This window comes from Sceloporus undulatus, chromosome 1 (genome assembly GCF_019175285.1).
Source record: "Sceloporus undulatus isolate JIND9_A2432 ecotype Alabama chromosome 1, SceUnd_v1.1, whole genome shotgun sequence".
NCBI classification, from domain to species: Eukaryota; Metazoa; Chordata; class Lepidosauria; order Squamata; family Phrynosomatidae; genus Sceloporus; species Sceloporus undulatus.
Genome location: NC_056522.1, coordinates 134,067,660 through 134,087,901, shown reverse-complemented (window position 1 = coordinate 134,087,901; position 20,242 = coordinate 134,067,660). Strand labels below are relative to the sequence as shown.

General features: G+C 41.3%; 1 protein-coding gene across 2 annotated transcripts; it reads right to left on the bottom strand.

Moving 5' to 3' along the window:
* Positions 1 to 1,245: 1,245 nt before the first annotated feature.
* Positions 1,246 to 19,794, bottom strand: RAB23 (RAB23, member RAS oncogene family). Of its 2 annotated transcripts, none has more exons than XM_042446772.1 (7): positions 19,641 to 19,794; positions 12,881 to 13,100; positions 11,201 to 11,286; positions 7,950 to 8,106; positions 5,708 to 5,790; positions 4,871 to 4,963; positions 1,246 to 3,713 (listed from the first exon to the last, which is right to left on the bottom strand). In XM_042446772.1, the coding sequence occupies exons 2-7, from the start codon at positions 13,033 to 13,035 to the stop codon at positions 3,574 to 3,576; spliced, it is 714 nt and encodes a 237-aa protein (XP_042302706.1). In that variant the 5' UTR covers positions 13,036 to 13,100; positions 19,641 to 19,794; the 3' UTR covers positions 1,246 to 3,573. The 2 variants fall into 2 exon arrangements, with proteins under 2 accessions (XP_042302706.1, XP_042302707.1); XM_042446773.1 differs by lacking the exon at positions 19,641 to 19,794 and adding an exon at positions 16,169 to 16,188.
* Between the last annotated feature and the right edge of the window lie 448 nt (positions 19,795 to 20,242).

Sequence of the window (20,242 nt, the reverse complement as noted above, 5' to 3'; positions counted from 1 at the left end):
TTTGCAGGTTGAATACTCATTTCTCCTAACATAAATTATTCAAAATAATATGCTCGTTATGTCTAAAAATGAACAAATTATGTAAAAAAAAAAGGGAGGGGGATTCCCCTAGCATGGAAGCAGAATCTGCATGTTTTAAGCTATAAAGCAGCATTAACTGCCTCTTCTATTAAGACATGGTAGATTGTATTTACAAAATATCTATTTAATCCATTTTTTGCAATAATTCCAGCAACAAATGGACAACCAGAGCATGTCCCCATCTATTTCCCAATTTGCTCTAGGTGATGCTCTGTATGGTAATGACCTCAGCTGCATAAAGTGTTTGCCATATTAAAAAACCATTATGAATAGCTGCACAGTTAATGAAAGGTTTTTAAAGATAGTATAGTAAATCAGACAGAATAACTAGCACCAAATACTTTGAAACAAAGGAGAATCAGTGACACTACAGTGACACCATTTTCACAAGCACTTGTCATGGTCTGAAAATAGATTGTGCCTAGCATAGACATACCGCATTTTATCCAAGGTGTGAATGAACACTGATATTTTCCTTAAATGCCAAGTAAGCTGCATGTTTCTGTTATGGAAGCTTCTGTCAGCCACAGTACATCTGTGTGTTATATGGCAATACCCAAAACCACTTAAGAGGGATGTGAGTATAGAGGGAGACGGCTCAGGACGTTATATACGTTAATTCCTTTCTAGTCTGGAACTTTTGGAAAAGACAAATGGTCTGACAATACCAGTCACCTATTTGGAGATACAGTGGGATCAGTTTAATCTTTCCCCATTCTTTGATGAAAACTATCAAAGTTGACTGTACTGACCATTCTTTTGGCAGAGAAATTCTCAGCAGGCTATGCAGGGGCACCTCTGGATAGGAGTAAGGCTAAATTAGAATTTACAGACATGGTTGTTATAATTATTTACCAAAATGAAATCATTTTGTGCTACTTGCTCCTGTAATTCAGCCATCTTTATAGAGAAAGTGAAATAAAAAAAAACCTAATTATTTCCTGGAATCCATCATCACCACCACCACACCTTACAAGGTCTCAAGAGTCCTTTAAGACAGTGGTACTCAAACATTTTACCTTTGGGACTCCCCCCCCCCCTACATCTATATGTGAACATTGCGTCCCTCCACTTGATGTAGCATGTGATTTAAAATAGTGTGTATTTTAATTCTCACATTCAGGTACATGTATATTTTAATATCTGATAAGGAAATAACATCGCTCAAATTAGAACAGTTTTATTTATGTAAATTCAGTATTTAATTCAATGCATGCATAAATTTTACACATAAAAACGTTTGGGAAGAGGAAGAGGAGGAGCGATCAGGGCCTCCAAGTCTCAAGCCTCCTCCACCTTGAGCAACTCTGTCCTGCGCCCTCCCTGGGGGTCCTGCCCCACCATTTGAGAACCACTGCTTTAAGACACCAGTGTACATCCATGATATGTTCAGAAATTGTTTCACGCCTGCTTCATGCACTCTAGACATGTTTTCAATTTTGAAAACCATAGAATATGTAAAGGCCTTACACAGAGTAGCATGAATGGCAATTACAAGTTACAATTGTGCTTTAGATTTGTACTATTTTATACAAAAGGAAATGAGACAGAAATTGAGATCAGACTCCTTCTAGCCACAAGTACAAAACAAGTAAGGCTAACAGTTTAATGTAAAAATTTCCATATAAAAATAATGTGCACACTGAGCCCTACAGATAGAAGTTGAGATTGTTTTACAGCAAGACAAATACAATTTGGATTCATACATGTACAGCCATCCAGTGACCAGGTAACACGTGTTAAAAATAAGGGGCTTGATTCAACACTTCAAAATGAAGGAAGGGACAGCTGCAATGCCCACCTCATTGCCAGCAATGGGAATGGTTACAAAAGCAAATGGAACCTTACAATGTTCAGTAAGTATATATAATTGTCTGCTTTTCATGCACATGTTGTGAGAGAGCTGGGCAGAGACATCACTGGGAAGGAAGTCTGGATTTCAGGTTTATTATATATAAATTTATGGAATGTCAGAAACCTTCTCCAAAAATATAACAAGATACATTTGCTTAGATCTTCCCACCATATATCTGTATAGTAAAAGTACTATTTGTAAGAAGAGATCATCCTCCAAAAGAATTGCACAGTTCAGCTGGTAGAGCTCCAGGTCACGTTATTTGCTCTTGAAAACAATATGCTTCTAAAACTACTGGTATTTCAAAATTGCCTAGAAATAGAGCAATTTGCTGCTGGCAGGACATTGTTACAGAAATATTGTTGAAATATTACATTGACATGTAAACAGAAGCAGTATGGTAGGTGCATGCTTCAAAAGGAAAACTAGTGTTAAGGTTTTATCAATGAGCTTTAAAATGTTTTAACACTCTAAACATTTAATATTGGAAGTACATCAATATTAATGGGATAACAGCTTGATCCTATGCATGTTTACTCAAAAAAGTACCATGAACCATTATCCCAGGTAAGCAAGAACAAGATTTCAGGCTTACATTTATGTAGTGTGACTAAGGCCAGGCACGTTTTTAAAATGACAGAAGAGAAAAAAAGACCTTATTTCCCAAACCTAGGTTGCACAATAATAGGACAAGATGCACTGAAGAAATTCCTTGAAAATACTTTAATCTTTTGACAACTAATCTCTATATTTTACCAAGATTCTTTTCCCTTTAGAATATATAAATATATAAGCTACAGATTTCTATTTCTTTTAAAGATAAACACTTGTTTTGCCTGGCTGTACCATTTATCACCTCCTTGCCCTGTTAAAATTTAGAACTTACATCTGGCATAAAACTGAGTAAATATCTAAGTGTAGCAGCATAAACATTAGTTTTTGGCACAGGAGAAATTTTTAAAGTTAAGGCCCACAATGCAGGGATGATTTGAACATGGGCAGTAGTACCATTTGAGAAAGGCTTGTTCAAAAGTTAGTTTCAAAAAAATAATTTTAAGATGCCACTTTAGAATTTATCAGGCCCTTCTAGCTGGTCCTGGTATCAGTTTTATTAGCATGGATGTGTCAGCATATTTCTATGTAGGTTTGCACAGAAATTCATTAGCTATATAAATATTGCACCATCAATGTTGCTGGAATGTGTGGTAGGCAGTTTAAGAATGTTTAATATCTGTTTTAAATTAACTTGCTAATGAGTGTCAACTAAGCAGGAAATGCAATTTTATCTTGGACAGTATGTATAATATTGGTACTGTATTTAAGCATTTCAGCTCAATGTTAAAAAAGTGAAATCTACTGTACACTTTAAGACATCATACCTTTCAACTGGAAAGTTGTCCTATTAAAAATAAAATAAATGCAAGGGACAATGGTTCTATTTCCATGCCACCAGGAGTCCCATTATATATCAATAATAACAACAACTCATTTTAACAGCAGTACCCACTATCATTGTGGGATCCAAAGTGTGCAACATCTGCTAAAGCACTGGTAAAACACCACTACAGGCAGCCACGTTCCTTACAGACTTCATCGGATCAGCTTCGCCAGACTCTTCCCTTCTTTATGCAGCAGGATTAGGGTATGCTGCAATTGCTAAAAGGGCTTCTATTTTTCTTGGTCCTTTGTTTGTTTGGCCTAAGATTGATGACATCCCCACCATTAAGCAAATTAGACTTCTGGCCAGAATGACTTCCGCCTGCTGTGTTGAAGACACCTATAGAAAATTAAAACACAAAAAAAATTGTTACATGCACACAAACTGACCATGTTTGAGGTATAGGCACAAAGTGCTGAGCTTTTAAGGGTTTCTTTTAAAAACGAGAGTCATTCTGAAGCCTGGTGATGTCCCCTATACATTTTGACAAGAAAAATACAAGTGGAAATTAGTAACATTACACAATTTCTCTTCATTTTGTTCACTTTTTCTTTCTTTTTCTCACTTCCTAATCAAATTATGATCTGCACGTTAAAAATCTAAAGCCAATCTGAATAAATATAAGTCACTGTCAAGCTAATTTTCAATACAAGGGCTAAACCTAAGTTAATGGATATTGGCACACATGTTTACTCATCTCCTGGCAACTAAAGCAGCACAGCCAAGATGCCTTACTTTTAGACATAATAAATAGTAAGGGCAGGGGGGGAGGGGAGAAAAGGGTCCTTGAAAGATTTTTAAAGCATTCAAAGTCAACTGCAAAGCAGCACTATTGTCAAACTGATGATGAAATGTTTTAAGGAAAGAGTGTATCTGTACAAAGGAATTTATGGAGCTCTTTTTGCCAGATGCCAGATCTATTAAAATCCTTTGTATATTTTTACCAGCATATTTACTACCAATGGAAATTAATTTCCCCCTCCACATAGGTAGGATATCATGCATTTCCCATCCACTACATAAATCTGTGTACAAACATTTAAGAGGAGTGGCCAACATGATCAGTGCTATATTGTGATGATTGGGCAAAGTCACCATGGCCACAAATACCTATTTTATAAAAGGAAAACAGCACAGATCTCCTATAGTGATTTGGCAAATTAAGTGTTCTGATTCATATAATAAGGGACAGAAAGGCTCCTCCATAGTTAACAGTGCACTTTTATCAGCAAACAATACTGTGTGAGTGCAATTTATTACCTTTATATACCAATTCTGTTGCTACTTGTATTAGTGCTATATTGTGATGATTGGGCAAAGTCATCATGGCCACAAATACCTATATTACAAAAGGAAAACAGCAGAGATCTCCTGTAGTAATTTGCCAAATTAAATTTTCTGATTCATGTAATAAGGGATAGAAAAGGCTCCCTCACAGCCAACAGTGCATTTTGTGAGTAATATTGTATGAGTACAATTTATTACCGCATACATACCAATTCTGTTACTACTTGTATGAACTACTTCTGGGTCTTCAACTATTCGTTGTTTGAGTTTTTGAAGGTACTTCTCAGCCAAATACCTAAAAACTGCAGCATACAAAAAGCTAAGTTAAGGCATCAGAAAAATATCCACTACTTTCTACTGCTCAAGAATTAAAAAAGATGTTCAGCTGCCATTTCCCCATCCCTGGTCTACACTGCCAGCCCTCTCTCTAGAGTGTAAGAAAAGACTCTTTCCTAGCCTCACCTGGAGATGCCAGGGATTGACTCTGGATGCAACACATGTGCTAACCACTGACACACACTCTTGGCTGCCTATATCTGTTACAGTAATTAGTTTCACTAATTTGTTAATCATCTATTTTGGAATTAAATTCAGCTTGAGAAGGACAGGACTATTAGCTGTAACCATATTTCTTCCAAGTGGAAATCTGTAGAATCACATACAGAATTCTATACCTGTGCAGAACTCCACATGGGAAGCTCCTAATGTTAGTTTTTGGCAGGAGTCCTGCCCAAACCTCTACATGCGCTTGATCTGCACAAAAACCACAAAGAAGAAAGTTACTCCACTGAGGCTTTGCTTTCACTGAGGTGGTTAAAATGTATTTGGGATACACCCAAACCAAATGATCGTCCACCCAAACTGATTCCCTGCACATAGAAAATCAAGTGGCAAGAAGAAGCGCAAGCACAGGTTTATTACCTCAGTGAGAAATAAGACTGACACTACTGGAAACAATAATTTTTTTAACAGATAATACAGTAATGCTGATCTGATTAAAAACTGGCACCTGAATAAATCACAGCTCTAGATCAGCAGCTACTTACCTTCTGTTACATTTAGGTCTTCCTTTACAGATGTTCGATAGAATCTTAATTTTAGCTTTTTTGCTAGTGCCTCTGCTTCTTCGCTATATCGAGGAAAGAAAATAAAAGTTTTGGAGATTAGCTATTTTCTAACATATAGAATTTGGACTATTTTCAGTTAATCATTTTCAGATTAACCCTAATTTTAAGCATATTATTGAACATTAACTCTGTAAAGGCAGTGGAAAAGGTGCTGTGGACAAATATTGCATTATATCTATTTGCTACACAAAGAGCAGAGTGACCTGAAGTAAATGGTGAGTTGACAGTATGAAAAATAAACCATGGTTGTAATGTTATGAAATACAGTGGGCCCTCGGTATACGGGGGGGATCTGTCCCGGACCCCCCCCCCCCCGTATATACCAAAATCTGTGTATGCTCAAGTCCCATTTGTCCCAATGGTGGCACGTGTGCCGCCATTGGGACAAAAGTCCCTGGCCCCCCCACCTCTCCTCCCTCGCTTCCCTCCTCGCTTCCCTCCCTGTCTCCCTCCCTTCCCTTCCTCTTACTTACTTTGAAAGTCTCGGTGCGGCTGCTTGGCCTCTGTCGCCGCCGCTGCGGGACAAGCTGGCAGGCGGCGGCGGAGGCCAAGCCTCGGCTTCCTTGCTGCCGCCGTGAAAGGGCGTGATGGCGGTGCTGGAGGCCTCTTGGCCCCCAACAGCACTGCCACCGGGCCTTTCCCGTGGCGGCAGCGAGGAAGCAGGGCTGCTGCGCTGGAGACCTTCAAGGCCTCCGGCGCCGGCATCCAGCCTCCTCCATGTCTCCGCCGCCGTGGAAGGGCCGGATACTGGTGTTGGAGGCCAAGAGGGCCCCAGCACCGACACCTGCCCCTTCCGCGGTAGTGAGGAGGTTGGGTGACGGTGCCGGAGGCCTTGAAGGCCTCTGGTGATGCTGCCCTCCGCGCCTCCTCTTTGCCGCCCCTGTGCTTTTTTTTTGAAGAGGAGGCTTCTGGAGTGGCAGCCCTGCTTCCTCGCCACTGCCGCGGGAAAGGCCCGGTGGCAGTGCTGTTGGGGGCCAAGAGGCCTCCAGCACCTCCATCGTGTCCTTTCACGGCGGCGGCAAGGAAGCCGAGGCTTGGCCTCCGCCGCCACCCAGCTTGTCCCGCAGCGGCAGAGACCAAGCAGCCTCACCGAGACTTTCAAGGTAAGTAAGAGGAAGGGAAGGGAGGGAGGCAGGCAAGGAAGTGAAGAGGGAAGTGAGGGAGGGGAAGGAAGTTGTCCCTAATGGCGGCGTGTGTGCACGTGCACCACCATTGGGGACAACTTCCCATTTTGCCATCCGCGGATGGCAAATCCGCGTATAAGAAGGGCCGACTGTATAAGGAAGTAAACATATACATTAAACAAGTGGCTATTACTTCTTTTCCAGCCATTCAGAATTAAAACACTATTTGCATACACAAACCAAGCTAGACTAACCTCTTGGTGAAGGGGTTTAACTAACAAGCCAGTCCTCAATAAACCACTTGGAAGTATCACAATAATTTTTAGGTCCTTTTGGTCCAGGTAGGGGCAGTTGGCGTATCAACCGAAGTTTGTACCAAGCACTCCTGGCTGTCGCATCCACTTGAGATGACAATTGTAGCGACAAGTCCAGGAGTACCCAAACTGCAAACTTTGACCTTCAGGGGAAGTGTGACTCCGTCCAGAACTGGTTGACAACTCTTCATCCCCGGACTTGAGGTACCTATCGCAAATACTGTACCTCCATTTTCTCTGGATTCAGCTTGAGTTTGTTTTCCCTCATCCAGCCTATTACCGAGTCAAGGCAGGCATCCAGAGGAGAGATGCCATCCTTAGTCACTGCAGCAGTCAGAGACATAGAGAAATAAATTTGGGTGTCATCAGCATACTGATAACACTGCGCCCCATGTCTCCGGATGATCTCACCCAATGGCTTCATGTAAATGTTAAACAGCATGGGGAGCAGGATAGTGCCCTGAAGGATGCCAGATGTCAGCTCTCTTTTAGAAGAGCAGCTGTCCCCCAGCATCACCATCTGGAATCTGCCTGAGAGGTAGGAATGGAGCCACTGGAGTGCAGTGCCTCCAATACCCAACTCCCTCAACTATTCCAGAAGGATACCATGGTCAATGGTATCAATGGCCACTGAGATGTCCAAGAGCACCAACAGGGTCACACTTCCCCTGTCGATGCCCAGACGGAGATATTGATTTCACAAACTACAGAGAAAGCACCTACTTTTTTATGCAAGAATAATCTAGCAGGTCAATTTTATTCTGAACAAGCACTGTAGGAATGTCTCCAACTTCAGATACTACTTTCTCCTTCCAGGTAGGGATTGCTTCAAAAGATTCCCTGTCAATGGTTGAAAATACAAGTACACAAGCTTGGGCTCCTGAAAGACAAAAAACACATATAAGATTAATTTCTGTTCAATTGAATTAAATGAATCAAAAGTACCAAGCATCTCAAATAGGAGAGTTTTGTGTGCTATTGGTGTTACCAGGTTCTCAGAGCCGAAAAGGTAAGAAACCTACGAAGTGCCTTCATAGCTCAATTTACAGTAGTGAAAGAATTAAGCAATTTTGGAAAAGTATGCACTACCTGGTGAGAAGGCTTCAAATTGTCTATTTATTTTAAAATAGCAACAGCCTTTTACTTTCAAAGGTTCATGCCAATGCACTGTATGTAGGATTACCACATTATGTAAAAGTTGTGCCTTTGCATTTTACATTTCCAAGTCTGGATATGTTTTTATCATATGAACATATACAAAATACACATTAAAATCAGCTTGGAAAACTACAGAAAACACATATAGCAATCATTTGCTTCCATCAACTGCAGACCACATCCTCTACATTACTCATATGATTAAAAAACAAACAAATATGGACTTTGATTGTCACACCATAATGAAAAGACTTTCAGTCTTTACACATAATTCAAGTATTGAGGCTACAAAGTAAAACAGGATCTTGCATTTTAGAATCAATGCTTAATTTCTTTATAGTGCAGTTTAAAGCCAAACATGTAATGAATGTCTTATTGGAATACCTGAAGCTGAACAATGAATAGCAGTGCCTGGTTTTATAAAAGCTGGCTACTTGTGACATCCTATCCTGTTGCTCCCAGTGAATGAAAAATAATTTCAGACTGGTAAGTATCCTACTAGAGTTCTGGGTAGGCACTCTTGTACTAAGAACAGTAAGAAACCATATGTATCTAATGTAAGCTAATATCCTAGGCCTTAACTGAAGTTCTTACAAAGCAGGATTGTAAGAAATACTTGCAAAGTCACACTTTAAAAAGCTATGTCAATATATTAATTATTTTCTATTTTGTTGGATGTAATGTCAGTTAAATAAGAGGGTTCAACATATAGCTTTAGTTTTTAAGCCAGTACAAAAACTCCATTACAAATCCTGGATATGATTTTACAATGGCATCTGGAACAATGGAAGACAGGCAACAAGGCAATATATTACATTTTACATCTGTTAGGTTTATTGGCTACTTTTTCTGAGCCTTTGCTTTAATAGGAATTCCATGGTAATTCTTCTTATTACAGTTTCTTACCTTATAGCACAAATAGGCTAGTGACTGGGAGCAGAGGCCAACCCCCCCACCCCCACCGCAGGATGTACCAATGCATCAGTGACACACCAGAAGTGGCATCATATCATTTCCAGTCTCTATTCTGGCCAGTTTGAAGCCAAGTTGGGGGGCGGGGAGAGGGGTGTAGGAATTTAAAAGGAAGGAATTTAAAAGGAAGTAAAGTGTTTGAAGTTTGGGTAAAATATTGCCTGAAAATCGTGCAATTATATTAATATTTTTCAGGGAATCTGGGGGCTTTGGGGAAATGCCCAGAGACTTAAAGGGCTACAACAGTGGGGTCAGGGATAATATGTGGCCCATGATTTGCACTGTTTCCACCCATGTTACTCCTTTCTGCTCTGGCCAGACTCTAATAAAAGTTATAGGCACATGTGGACAAAACCAGGCAAAAAGCAGATGGTTTCTCCAAAGTTCCTACTTCAGCCATCTGCACAGTTGATGTTGTAAACAGATTTTCTGTTTAAATGTTACACTGAAAAATGTATTGTCTCTTCAGTGCCTGGTGGAAGCTTTCAGCAATTTTCTACATAGAAAATTTAGGGAATTCCTAAAAATGCACCAGACTGCTAACATGATTTCTATTGGAGTTTAAGAGCCACTGAAGTGGCATTATCTGCTTTTCCTTGGCATGTCTGCTGTCATTACTGACAAGGCAAAAATGTTCTTAGAATCATTAAAACAGATCAAGATTCTCTCCAAATCAGAAATTGAATGGCAAACATTCTTCTAGTAAGTGACCCACTGTCATGCTTCTAGAAATCTGTACCAAACTTCTGCTAATCTCCAAAACAGGAAACAAATACTATCTGTCCCACACTATCATCAAAAAGCACCCTTTCAGGAAACAAGAAACTGTTCCTTACCAGAATATTTCACCTCTCTGGAGAAATCTGTTTAGCCAGTTGTACTATGCCAGCAGTTTCACCGTGGAAGGTGAGGAAAAATAAATAGGTACCCAACGTGCCAGATATCAGTGTTGACAGTACTACCACCATGAAGACAATTTCAAATATTTTGGTCCCCAAAACACACATGTTCAGTGTAATTTGCTAACTTGTTATGACAACTGGCTCAGTCACTTAAAGGGATTACATGCTTAGCAGCTCAAGACAGCAGCTACAGAGACAGGAACTCTTCAAAGGACTAGGGACTTCAAAGGACCCTGTATGTTAAGAAGGTGCAGGCAGCATGACTTCCAGGTGGAAATAACTTCCATGTGCACTGCATTTTTGGACTCACCTGGACACTAAAAGATGTACTAAGGTTGTTAGCAATAAAATGGTAAGCTGGTGTGTACGTGCATGTGTGCATGTGCCTTCAAGTCGCTTGTCAATTTGTGACGACCACATGAATTTCATAGGCCAGGGCTTTCCTAGGCAAGGAATACTCAGAGGTGGTTTAGCCAGTCATTCTTCTGAAATGGAACTGCCAGCACCTGGTATTCACTGGCAGACTCCCATCCAACTACTAACCAGACAGAATCTGGGGCCTTTAGGGTATTTACTAAACATGAAAACAAACTGACACAATCCATTTGCAAAAGTTTGGGTACAATATGTTTTTTATAGGTAGAATACTTCCTTGAAGAAGATGATGCTATTTCATAGCATTAGTATGTTGTAAAAGGTTAATTTTGGGGAAAAATAAGTATGTTTATAATTTAAGTATTTTCCTCAGTGGCAGTTAAGAATGAACAGAATGCAACTGTGAATGTATCTTTAATAGTAAGAAAAAAGTATTAATCTAACTAAGGCAAATACAAAAATGTTAATTTAAATGTATTTGCTTTCTGGAGAGCCTCTGCTGTTGACATTAACAAACATTAGAACAGCCTAGTAGTATTTACACAATTATGTAATAATTCTACCCACCTCTGTAATATGCTTTAGTAATAGCATCAAATTCTTCTTGACCTGCTGTGTCCCAGAGCATCAGTCGGACATCTTCACCATTGACTCTAAAAATAAATGTAAATAAATGTTTATAATAAATATATAAACTTCCAGCATTATTAATGAGCTGGAACATTAAAGCAATCATCATCTACATCTAAGATGGGTTTTTTATTGGACATAATCTCTCACCAGCCCCAGATAGAGCAGCCAATGTTGAAAGATGATGGGAGCTACAGTTCAACAACTGGGAAACACACATTCCCTAACCTTATTCAACCTGGCATCCTCCAGTGCTGTTAAGACTATAGCTTCCATCATCTGGTGGGTACTGACTAGGAGAAGGCTGTATTAAAGCATATTATTAAACAAAGAAAAGGAAATATGGATATAGAGGTAGTGCTTGAAATAGATAGGGATGCCATCCCACTTCTTTTCAGGAAGTCCTAACCCATCCCACTTCTTTTCAATGGGTTGTGTGGAATGGTATTGCCACCTCATAAAATATGGGGCAACCAAGTTTCTCCACTGATTCCTATCCACTTCAGCTCCATCTTCAGAGGTGATCCTGAGGAATGAGAAATCCTCTACAACACAAAGGAATATGAAGTAGAGAGGAAAAATCAGATACCTTAACCTGAGGAAGGTGAACTGAAGGGCTGTTCACTAAGACAAAATGTCAATGAATGTAGCCAAACTGACTGATTTAAATCCATTGTTATCCCACTCTTTAGCGTAAGTTCCCTTAGAATACCTAGAAAAAAATCAAAGGTTTTCTCCCATCCCTTTTGTCCTCACAAAAAGACCTGTGAAGTAGGTTAGATAAGAATGACTGTACAATGGTCACTCAGTGGCTTTACAACTGAATGTAGATTTGAACCTAGGTCACCTGGGTCAAAATCCAACACTAATCACTGAATCATACTGGATCTTATTTTATTTAGTTTAGTGAGAAATTAAAGCACTCTACTTCCTTTAGAGTTTAATACAACTACTCTGCGGCAGAGAATTAAGTTGAATAGAACTTTAAATTCCAGCTTAGTTTTATTAGAATATACAAGTTGTCTATATAAATTGTTCCTTGTTTTTCCTTCATTCCCAGTCATCTTGCCACTACTGGCAAAGCAGATTTCCCTTCATATACAGATCATGCGCATTTTTACATGTATTGTTCAAATACGTGAATCTGACACTTCTGTAGAAAGACTGCAGACTACAATTTGCATATGAATGCCTCACTTTTACTTCCAAGAAAAAAAGAACAGTGTCACAACAGTTTCTTGTGGACACATTAGTTCAGCACTTAATAATAAATTAATAATAATAATAATTTGTTTTATTTATATACCGCTATTCCAAAGATCATAGCGGTGAACAGCAAGTAAGCTAATTAGCAAGTAAGCTAATTTGCCCCCAACAGTCTGGGTACTCATTTTAGCGACCTCGGAAGGATTCAAGCCTGAGTAGAGCTTGGGTCCTTTTGCTGGTCTTGAACTCGCAACCTTGTGGTTTTGAGTGAATGGCTGCAGTACAGGCATTTAACCACTACGCCACCAGGGCTTACAAAAGCATTAAACATACTAAATTAAAAATATGTATACACATCAATAAAAAAAAATAACAAGGAGGAGTTGTGTTCTCAACTGTTAAAATACATACTGCATTTCTCTTTCCAGGAAATCAACTCCAATAGTTTTCTTGTAGTCTTTTGTAAAAATCCCTTTGCAATATCTCTGGATCATACTGGATTTCCCAACAGCTCCATTTCCAACCACCACCACCTTGATGGCCACTTCCATATCTTCCTCCAACATCTTGGCAAGTCACAGAAGGCTGCCGCTACTTCAGAATCTTAATTCAGATCTTCCTGATGATGGAACTAAAATGGAGGGAGACAGAATTATTAGCAATTTGTTTGTGATCAAAGAGAGAGAGACGTGCAGATCTAGGATTCTTGATTACTTTGACATTAGCAGTGTATAAAGCTCTACACAAAAGCAAAACAATAAAACAGACAACCCCGCCAAAGACTTCTAGTCTTTCCACAGACATTCAACATGCACAGTATGCACTACACCATTTACAGTACATGGCATGTTAATGCGTTGTTGTCTTCCACAGGCCACTCCCAAGCAGACAATATGTCTTAGCACTGGGACTTTGGCACAAAGCTGTAGCAGCAGTTATTAGTATTGGTGTGGGGAAGAGAAACTTCTGTGGCCTAAAATAAATCTTGGGGTCCCCTCTCCCCGAGGGCATCCTAGGACAATGAACCAGTACATGGGAAAGGGGACAGGGAACAATGTCATAACCCACAGAATTTACTCAATGTCATAACGCACAGAATGAACTCAGGCTTGCTAGAGAGGTTAAGAACAACAAAAAAGGCTTTTTTGGATATGTCCGCAGCAAAAGGAAGAAGAAGAAAACGGTAGGGCCACTGCGTGCAGAAGATGGCAAAATGCTAACAGGGGACAGAGAAAAGGCAGAATTACTCAACACCTTCTTTGCCTCAGTCTTCTCAAAAAAGGCAAAGGGAACTCAACCTGACAATAATGGAGCAGAGGACAGAAAAGAGGAATTTCAGCACAGAATAAGTAAAGAGATAGTACAGGAATACCTGTTTAACCTAAACGAATATAAGTCTCCAGGACCAGATGAACTACATCCAAGGATATTAAAAGAACTGGCAAATGTAATATCGGAGCCATTGGCAATAATCTTTGAGAAGTCCTGGAGAACAAGAGAAGTGCCAGCAGACTGGAGGAGGGCAAATGTTGTCCCCATCTTCAAAAAAGGGAAAAGAGAGGATCCCAACAATTATCGTCCAGTTAGTCTGACATCGATACCAGGAAAGATTCTAGAGCAGATAATTAAACAGAGAGTCTGTGAACATCTAGAAGGCAATGCCATAATCACAAAAAGTCAACATGGGTTTCAGAGAAAGAAGTCATGCCAGACAAACCTGATCTCTTTTTTTGATAAAATTACCAACTTGTTAGATGAAGGGAATGCTGTGGATATAGTATATCTTGATTTCAGTAAGGCCTTTGACAAAGTTCCCCATGATATTCTTGCAAACAAGCTTGTAAAATGTGGGCTAGACAAGGCAACTGTTACATGGATTTGTAATTGGTTGACTGGCCGAAGCCAAAGAGTGCTCAACAATGGCTCCTTTTCGTCCTGGAGAGAAGTGACCAGTGGGGTCCCACAGGGCTCTGTCCTGGGCCCAGTGCTATTCAACATCTTTATCAATGACTTGGAGGACAATATTGGGGGCATACTTATCAAATTTGCAGATGACACCAAATTAGGGGGAGTAGCTAATACTCCAGAGGACAGGATCAAGATTCAAAATGACCTGAATAGACTAGAAAACTGGGCCATAGCTAACAAAATGAAATTCAACACGGAGAAATGTAAAGTACTGCACTTAGGGCGGAAAAACGAAAAGCACAGATATAGATGGAGGACACCTGGCTGAATGAAACTACGTGTGAAAGGGATCTAGGAGTCCAAGGAGACCATAAGTTGAACATGAGTCAACGGTGCGATGTGGCAGCTAACAAGGTCAATGCGATTTTAGGCTGCATCAATAGAAGTATAGTGTCTAGATCAAGGGAAGTCATAGTGCCACTATATTCTGCTCTGGTCAGGCCCCACCTGGAATATTGTGTCCAGTTCTGGGCACCACAATTTAAAAAGGACATTGAGAAACTGGAGCGTGTCCAAAGGAGGGTGACTAAAATGGTGAAGGGTCTGGAAACCTTGCCCTATGATGAATGCCTTAGGAAGCTGGGGATGTTTAGCTTGGAGAAAAGATGGTTAAGAGGTGATATGATAGCCCTGTTCAAATATTTAAAGGGATGTCATATTGAGGAGGGAGCAAGCTTGTTTTCTGCTGCTCCAGAGACTAGGACCCGGAGCAATGGATGCAAACTGCAGGAAAAAAGATTCCACCTCAACATTAGGAGGAACTTCCTGACAGTAAGGGCTGTACGACAGTGGAACATACTTCCTCGGAGTGTAGTGGAGTCTCCTTCCTTGGAGGTCTTCAAGCAGAGGCTGGATGGCCATCTGTTGGGGATGCTTTGATTGTGATTTCCTGCATGGCAGGGGGTTGGACTGGATGGCCCTTGTGGTCTCTTCCAACTCTATGATTCTAGGATTCTACGCTGGCTGAAGACCTGGCACTTTGGACAGGGACCTACCAATGTTAGGAAGGCATCCACAACCGTCATGTCATCCTGTCCAAGGAGGGAATATACAACCCTCCCCAATATTGACAGTAAGAACAGGTCAGCAGTGGAACCAATTGCTTGGAGAAGTAGTGGGGGTCCCCTTCTCTGGATATCTTCAAAAGGATGATGGAGAGCTACCTGCTGGAGATGCCTTAGCTAGAGACCCTGTATTGGACAACGGTTGGATTTGATGGTTCATGAGGCCTCTTCCAACTCTATCTCTGATTCTGGTTGAGCATAAAGATTCCCTGGACCATTGTGTAGCAATACTGGAGGTATTAAAAATCATTAGAAGTTCTGCCATATGTCTGAAGGAAACAGAAACCATCCCGTTAGCCAGCATTTACACACCATCTTTACGAGTTACGATTTGCGTGATAATACTAGTCAATATTTATGAGAGGACTTTAAAACCTTTCAAATTCATTGTTGTACTTCTTCATTAATTTTATTTCCCATGTTTATAATAAAAAATAGTGCTCACAGATAAAATAAATTTAACATAATTAAGACATTAAACAATTATTAAAAACAGAACTAAAATTACACCAAGAAAAAGTGAACAGCAGCTAAAATCTACTTAAAAAACAAGTCATCTTAAAAGCCTATCTGAACAAAAATATCTGTACCTGACAGCTGAAGGGGAAAAGAGATGGAGTAATTCCATTCATGCCAAGTCACAGCTAGAAAAATACTTAATACTTACCAATACATTCCAGTGTTGAGTTAATCCTATAAATCTAGTATCCTACCCTCCCACGGCCACTGTGCAAAAGCAAAACAAAAATCTAATAATCAAAAAAGAATTCAGGTCCTTCCTAAATCATATTTCCTTTGGCTGCATGAAGAAACTGACTCAAATGTCATAACTCACTCCTTACATAATCTGAATAGCAGTTCTGAGGGCTGGTCATAGGAGAAAGCTTGCTAAGTCAGTAATGGTTCCAGCCTCAATTTTGTGTCTCTGTGTTGTGTGTGCCTTCAATTGCCTGTTGACTTATGCCATCTCCATGAATTTCATAGGGTTTTCTTAGGCAAGGAATACTCAGAGGTGGTGTTGCCAGTTCCTTCCTCTGAAATATAGCTTACAGCACCTGGTATTTGTTGAAGGGCTCCCATCCAAGTACTAAGCAGGGCCGACTTTGCTTAGCTTCCAAGAACAAATGGGATCTGGTGCCTTTAGCATACTTAGGTGTTTTAAGAATAACTAAAGGCCATATTCCCATGACAGCCCCTTCCACATTGTGGCTTTGGGTTGCCATAATTGTCCACTAAAACCTGGGATAAAATGTAGGACAAAATCTAGACCAAACTGTAGGACAACTGCAGGACAAAACTCAGCCCAAAATGTAGGACATTTAAGGTCTTCCATTTTTCTTAACTGTCCTACATTCTGGGCTGAGTTTTGTCCTGCAGTTGTCCTACAGCTTGGTCTAGATTTTGTTCCACATTTTGTCCTAGGTTTTAGTGGACAATTATGGCAACCCTATGGCACTTCCACACAGTGCTGTTGAGTTCTCGGTATAGTGCAACAGGTACATAAGGTTGTCAAACAAACACAGACCATTCCTTACACCATACATCTATGTGAAGCCCCCATATTAGCACCAAGAATGTGCAATGTAGATGCCATGACTTTCCATATGATATAGGGCACAGTATAGTAAAGGTGCAAGCCAGTGTGGTATAATGGTTTGAGTGTTAGACTATGACTCTGAAGACCAGGGTTTGAATCCCAACTCAATCATGGAAACGCACTGGGTAACCTTGGGCAAACCACACCCTCAGCCTCAGAGGATGGCAATGGCAAACCCCCTCTGAACAAATCTTGCTGAGAAAACCCCATGATAGGTTTGTCTTAGGGTTGCCACAGGTCGGAAACAACTTGAATAGAAGTGATCCTATCATGGAGTTTTCTTGGCACATTTTTTTTCAGATGAGGTTTGCCATTGCCTTCTCCTGAGGTTGAGAGTGTGTGACTTTCCCAAGGTCACTCAGGGGGTTTCATGGCCAAGTTGGGAATCGAACCCTGGTCTCCAGAATCACAGTCCAGCACTCAGATCACTACGTCACACTGGAGCCAAGTCACAGGTAGCATACTGTACAAGTGAAAAGTACACCATTTTTATCAATACATTGGTAAAGATTTCTCAGTACAGTGGTCCCTTCACATTCCCTGGAGTTAGGGATGAAGGACCCCTGTGAATGTTGAAAAACCGTGAATAAAAAAACACTTCTTTTTACCCAAGATAACACCTCCTTGGGAACCTGCAGGACCTCCAGTGCAACTCCATGGTCAACATCTGCCAGAAGATTAAATTGGCAGCATGAGCTTTTGTAGCCTTCAGTCTACTTCCTCAGATGCATTTGGTGGAGTGGAAATTAGGCACAGACGTGTGTGTATATATATATATATATGCCACTGGTATGTGAGGATGTCAATTCAAATTACAAATCTTTTGTGTATGGAAGTGAAGTTGCAAAGTTCCTATGCCTTTGTGCGCCAACGACCATCTAAAACTGGACCTGCAACTTCATCTCCATACACAAAGGATTTGTAATTTGAATTGACATACCAATGGCACATATATGTCTGTGCCTGGCTTCCAGCCAAATGCATCTGAGGAAGTAGACTCAAGTCTATGAAAGCTCATGCTGCCAATTTCTTTCTTTCAGTTAGTCTCAAAGGCGCGACAAGATCTCTCTGCATACTGATTCTACAGACTAATACGGCTATATATTTGAAATCTGCCAGAAGTTGATCACAGAACTACAAATGCCTAGAGCAGGGGTTCCCAACCTTTTTGACTCGCAGAGCCCTTATTTCTATGGCGGAGCCCCTAAGAGGCCTACCCTATGTCTTACAGGTTAATAGTGTTTAGGAATATATATACTGTATATATATATATATATATAAGAATATATTCTTATTCTTTAATTTCATTCAATTTTTATTTCTTTCATTTTCCTGGAGTGGCTGCAGAGCGCTTGGGAAGTGCATGCAGTGCCCTAAGGGCCCCACGGAGCTCAAGTTGGGAACCACTGTTTTCTCTATCTAGGTTGTCCAGCACAATCCTATGGTCAACTTCTGGCAGAGTTGCGCTGGAGGAGGACCTAGATTCCTAGAGAGAACATGTTAATCAAACCCACCAAACTCACGTGGAGGCCCAACTGTATTAGAATATACCCTTAAGGTTTCTAGTCCAACACCTCCACCTAAGATTTCCTAAGCTCTGGCCTAATATTCTCTCAGCAAAAGCTCCAAATGACCCAGGGGAGCAATGTTCACATCTGACTAGAGAAACAGCCCTGGGGCAATGAGGACAAGGATGCCCCTGAGCATGTACTGAGTGCCCTTTCACACCACCAATCACCCTAGGGATAATTAAAAGTATCTGAAACTGAGAGCCAGCAGGACATAGTGGTTTGAGCACTGGGCTATGACTGGAGACCAGGGTTCGAATCCCTGCTCAGCCATGAGCCAGTCACACTCTCTCAGCCTCAGGAGATGGCAATGGCAAAACCCCCTCTGAACAAACCTTGCCAAGAAAACCCCATGATAGGTTTGCCTTAAAGTCACCCTACATAAAAAATGACTTGGAGGCACACAAAATGTATGCCTTTCTCTCTCTCTCTGTATGTGTTTCTATATAAGTGTAAGTGTATATGTGTGTGTTCATGTGTATATATATATGATTGTGTTTTTATTGGAGGAGAAATGATCTATTTGGTTGTTGACCAGTAATTGTGTTTATATATGTGTTATACGTGTATAAGTATGTGTTCATATGTGTGTGTGTGTACTCTGTGTGTGCATATATGTATGTGTATATATATACACACACACACATGATTGTGTGTACTATACATGTGTGCGTGTGTATATGTGTGTGTGTGTATATATATATATATATATATATATATATATGCGTATATACACATGTGTGTGTGTGTGTGTGTGAGGGCCATCCTAGCCTAGTGTTGTGAGGGCTGGGCTGTGTCTCTGGAGTCCCTGTTGAGCCATGGAGACCCACAGAGACAGGGTCACACTCTCTCAGCCTCTGCCTCGGCCTCAGGGAGGCTGCAGAATAAGTGAGCCAGGCAGGCAGGGATGGAGGGCCCCTCTCCCGACCCCGGCAACAAGGGCCCCTCTTTCCCCTCCCTCTGCCCAGCCTTACCCTCCTGCAGCAGGGGCTCCGGGGAAGCAGAGCCGCCCCTAGCAGCGCCCACTCCCCGCCAGCGCCACCGCCGCCGCCGCCGGCTCCCCTCCTCTTCCCTCAGCAGCAGCCTCTCTCTCCTCCTCTCTCCCCGCTTCACCTCTGGCTCCGGAAACCCCGCCTCAGAAAGAAAGAAGCAGGGAGGGAGGCTTCCTGGCTGGTGGCCTGCCGCCTCCTCCTCCTCCTCAGGGAAAGAGCCGCCAAGGCCCCCCGAGTCTCCGCGCCATTTGCAGCGCCTCGCCCTCTCCTTCCCTCCCTCGAGGAGGAAGGAAGGAAGACCCGGGTCATGGACAGGGATGCCCCTCAGCAACAGACGCGTGTCAGGACGAGGGCCCTCCCTCACTCCCTTCCTTCCTTCTTCCCTTCCTTTCTCCCTTCCTTTTTAATTCTTTCCTCCCTCTCTTCTTTCCCTCTTTCCTTCCTTCCTTTCTTTCTCCCTTCCTTCTTTCGTTCTTTCCCTCCCTCCCTCCCTCCTTCCTTCTTTCCTTACTTTCCTCCCTCTCTCCCTTCTTCCCCTTGCCTTCCTTCCTTCCTTCCTTCCTTCTCCTTTCCTCCCCTCTCTC

Bases quoted from the DNA above. Each gene is read 5' to 3' on its own strand.
- RAB23 (XM_042446772.1), bottom strand. From the start codon at position 13,035: ATGTTGGAGGAAGATATGGAAGTGGCCATCAAGGTGGTGGTGGTTGGA. The intron at 11,287-12,880 runs GTATGTATTTTA...ATTTATTTTTAG, and splicing joins TTCCTGGAAAGAGAAATGCA to AGTCAATGGTGAAGATGTCC. The intron at 8,107-11,200 runs GTGGGTAGAATT...TTTGTCTTTCAG, and splicing joins TACTAAAGCATATTACAGAG to GAGCCCAAGCTTGTGTACTT.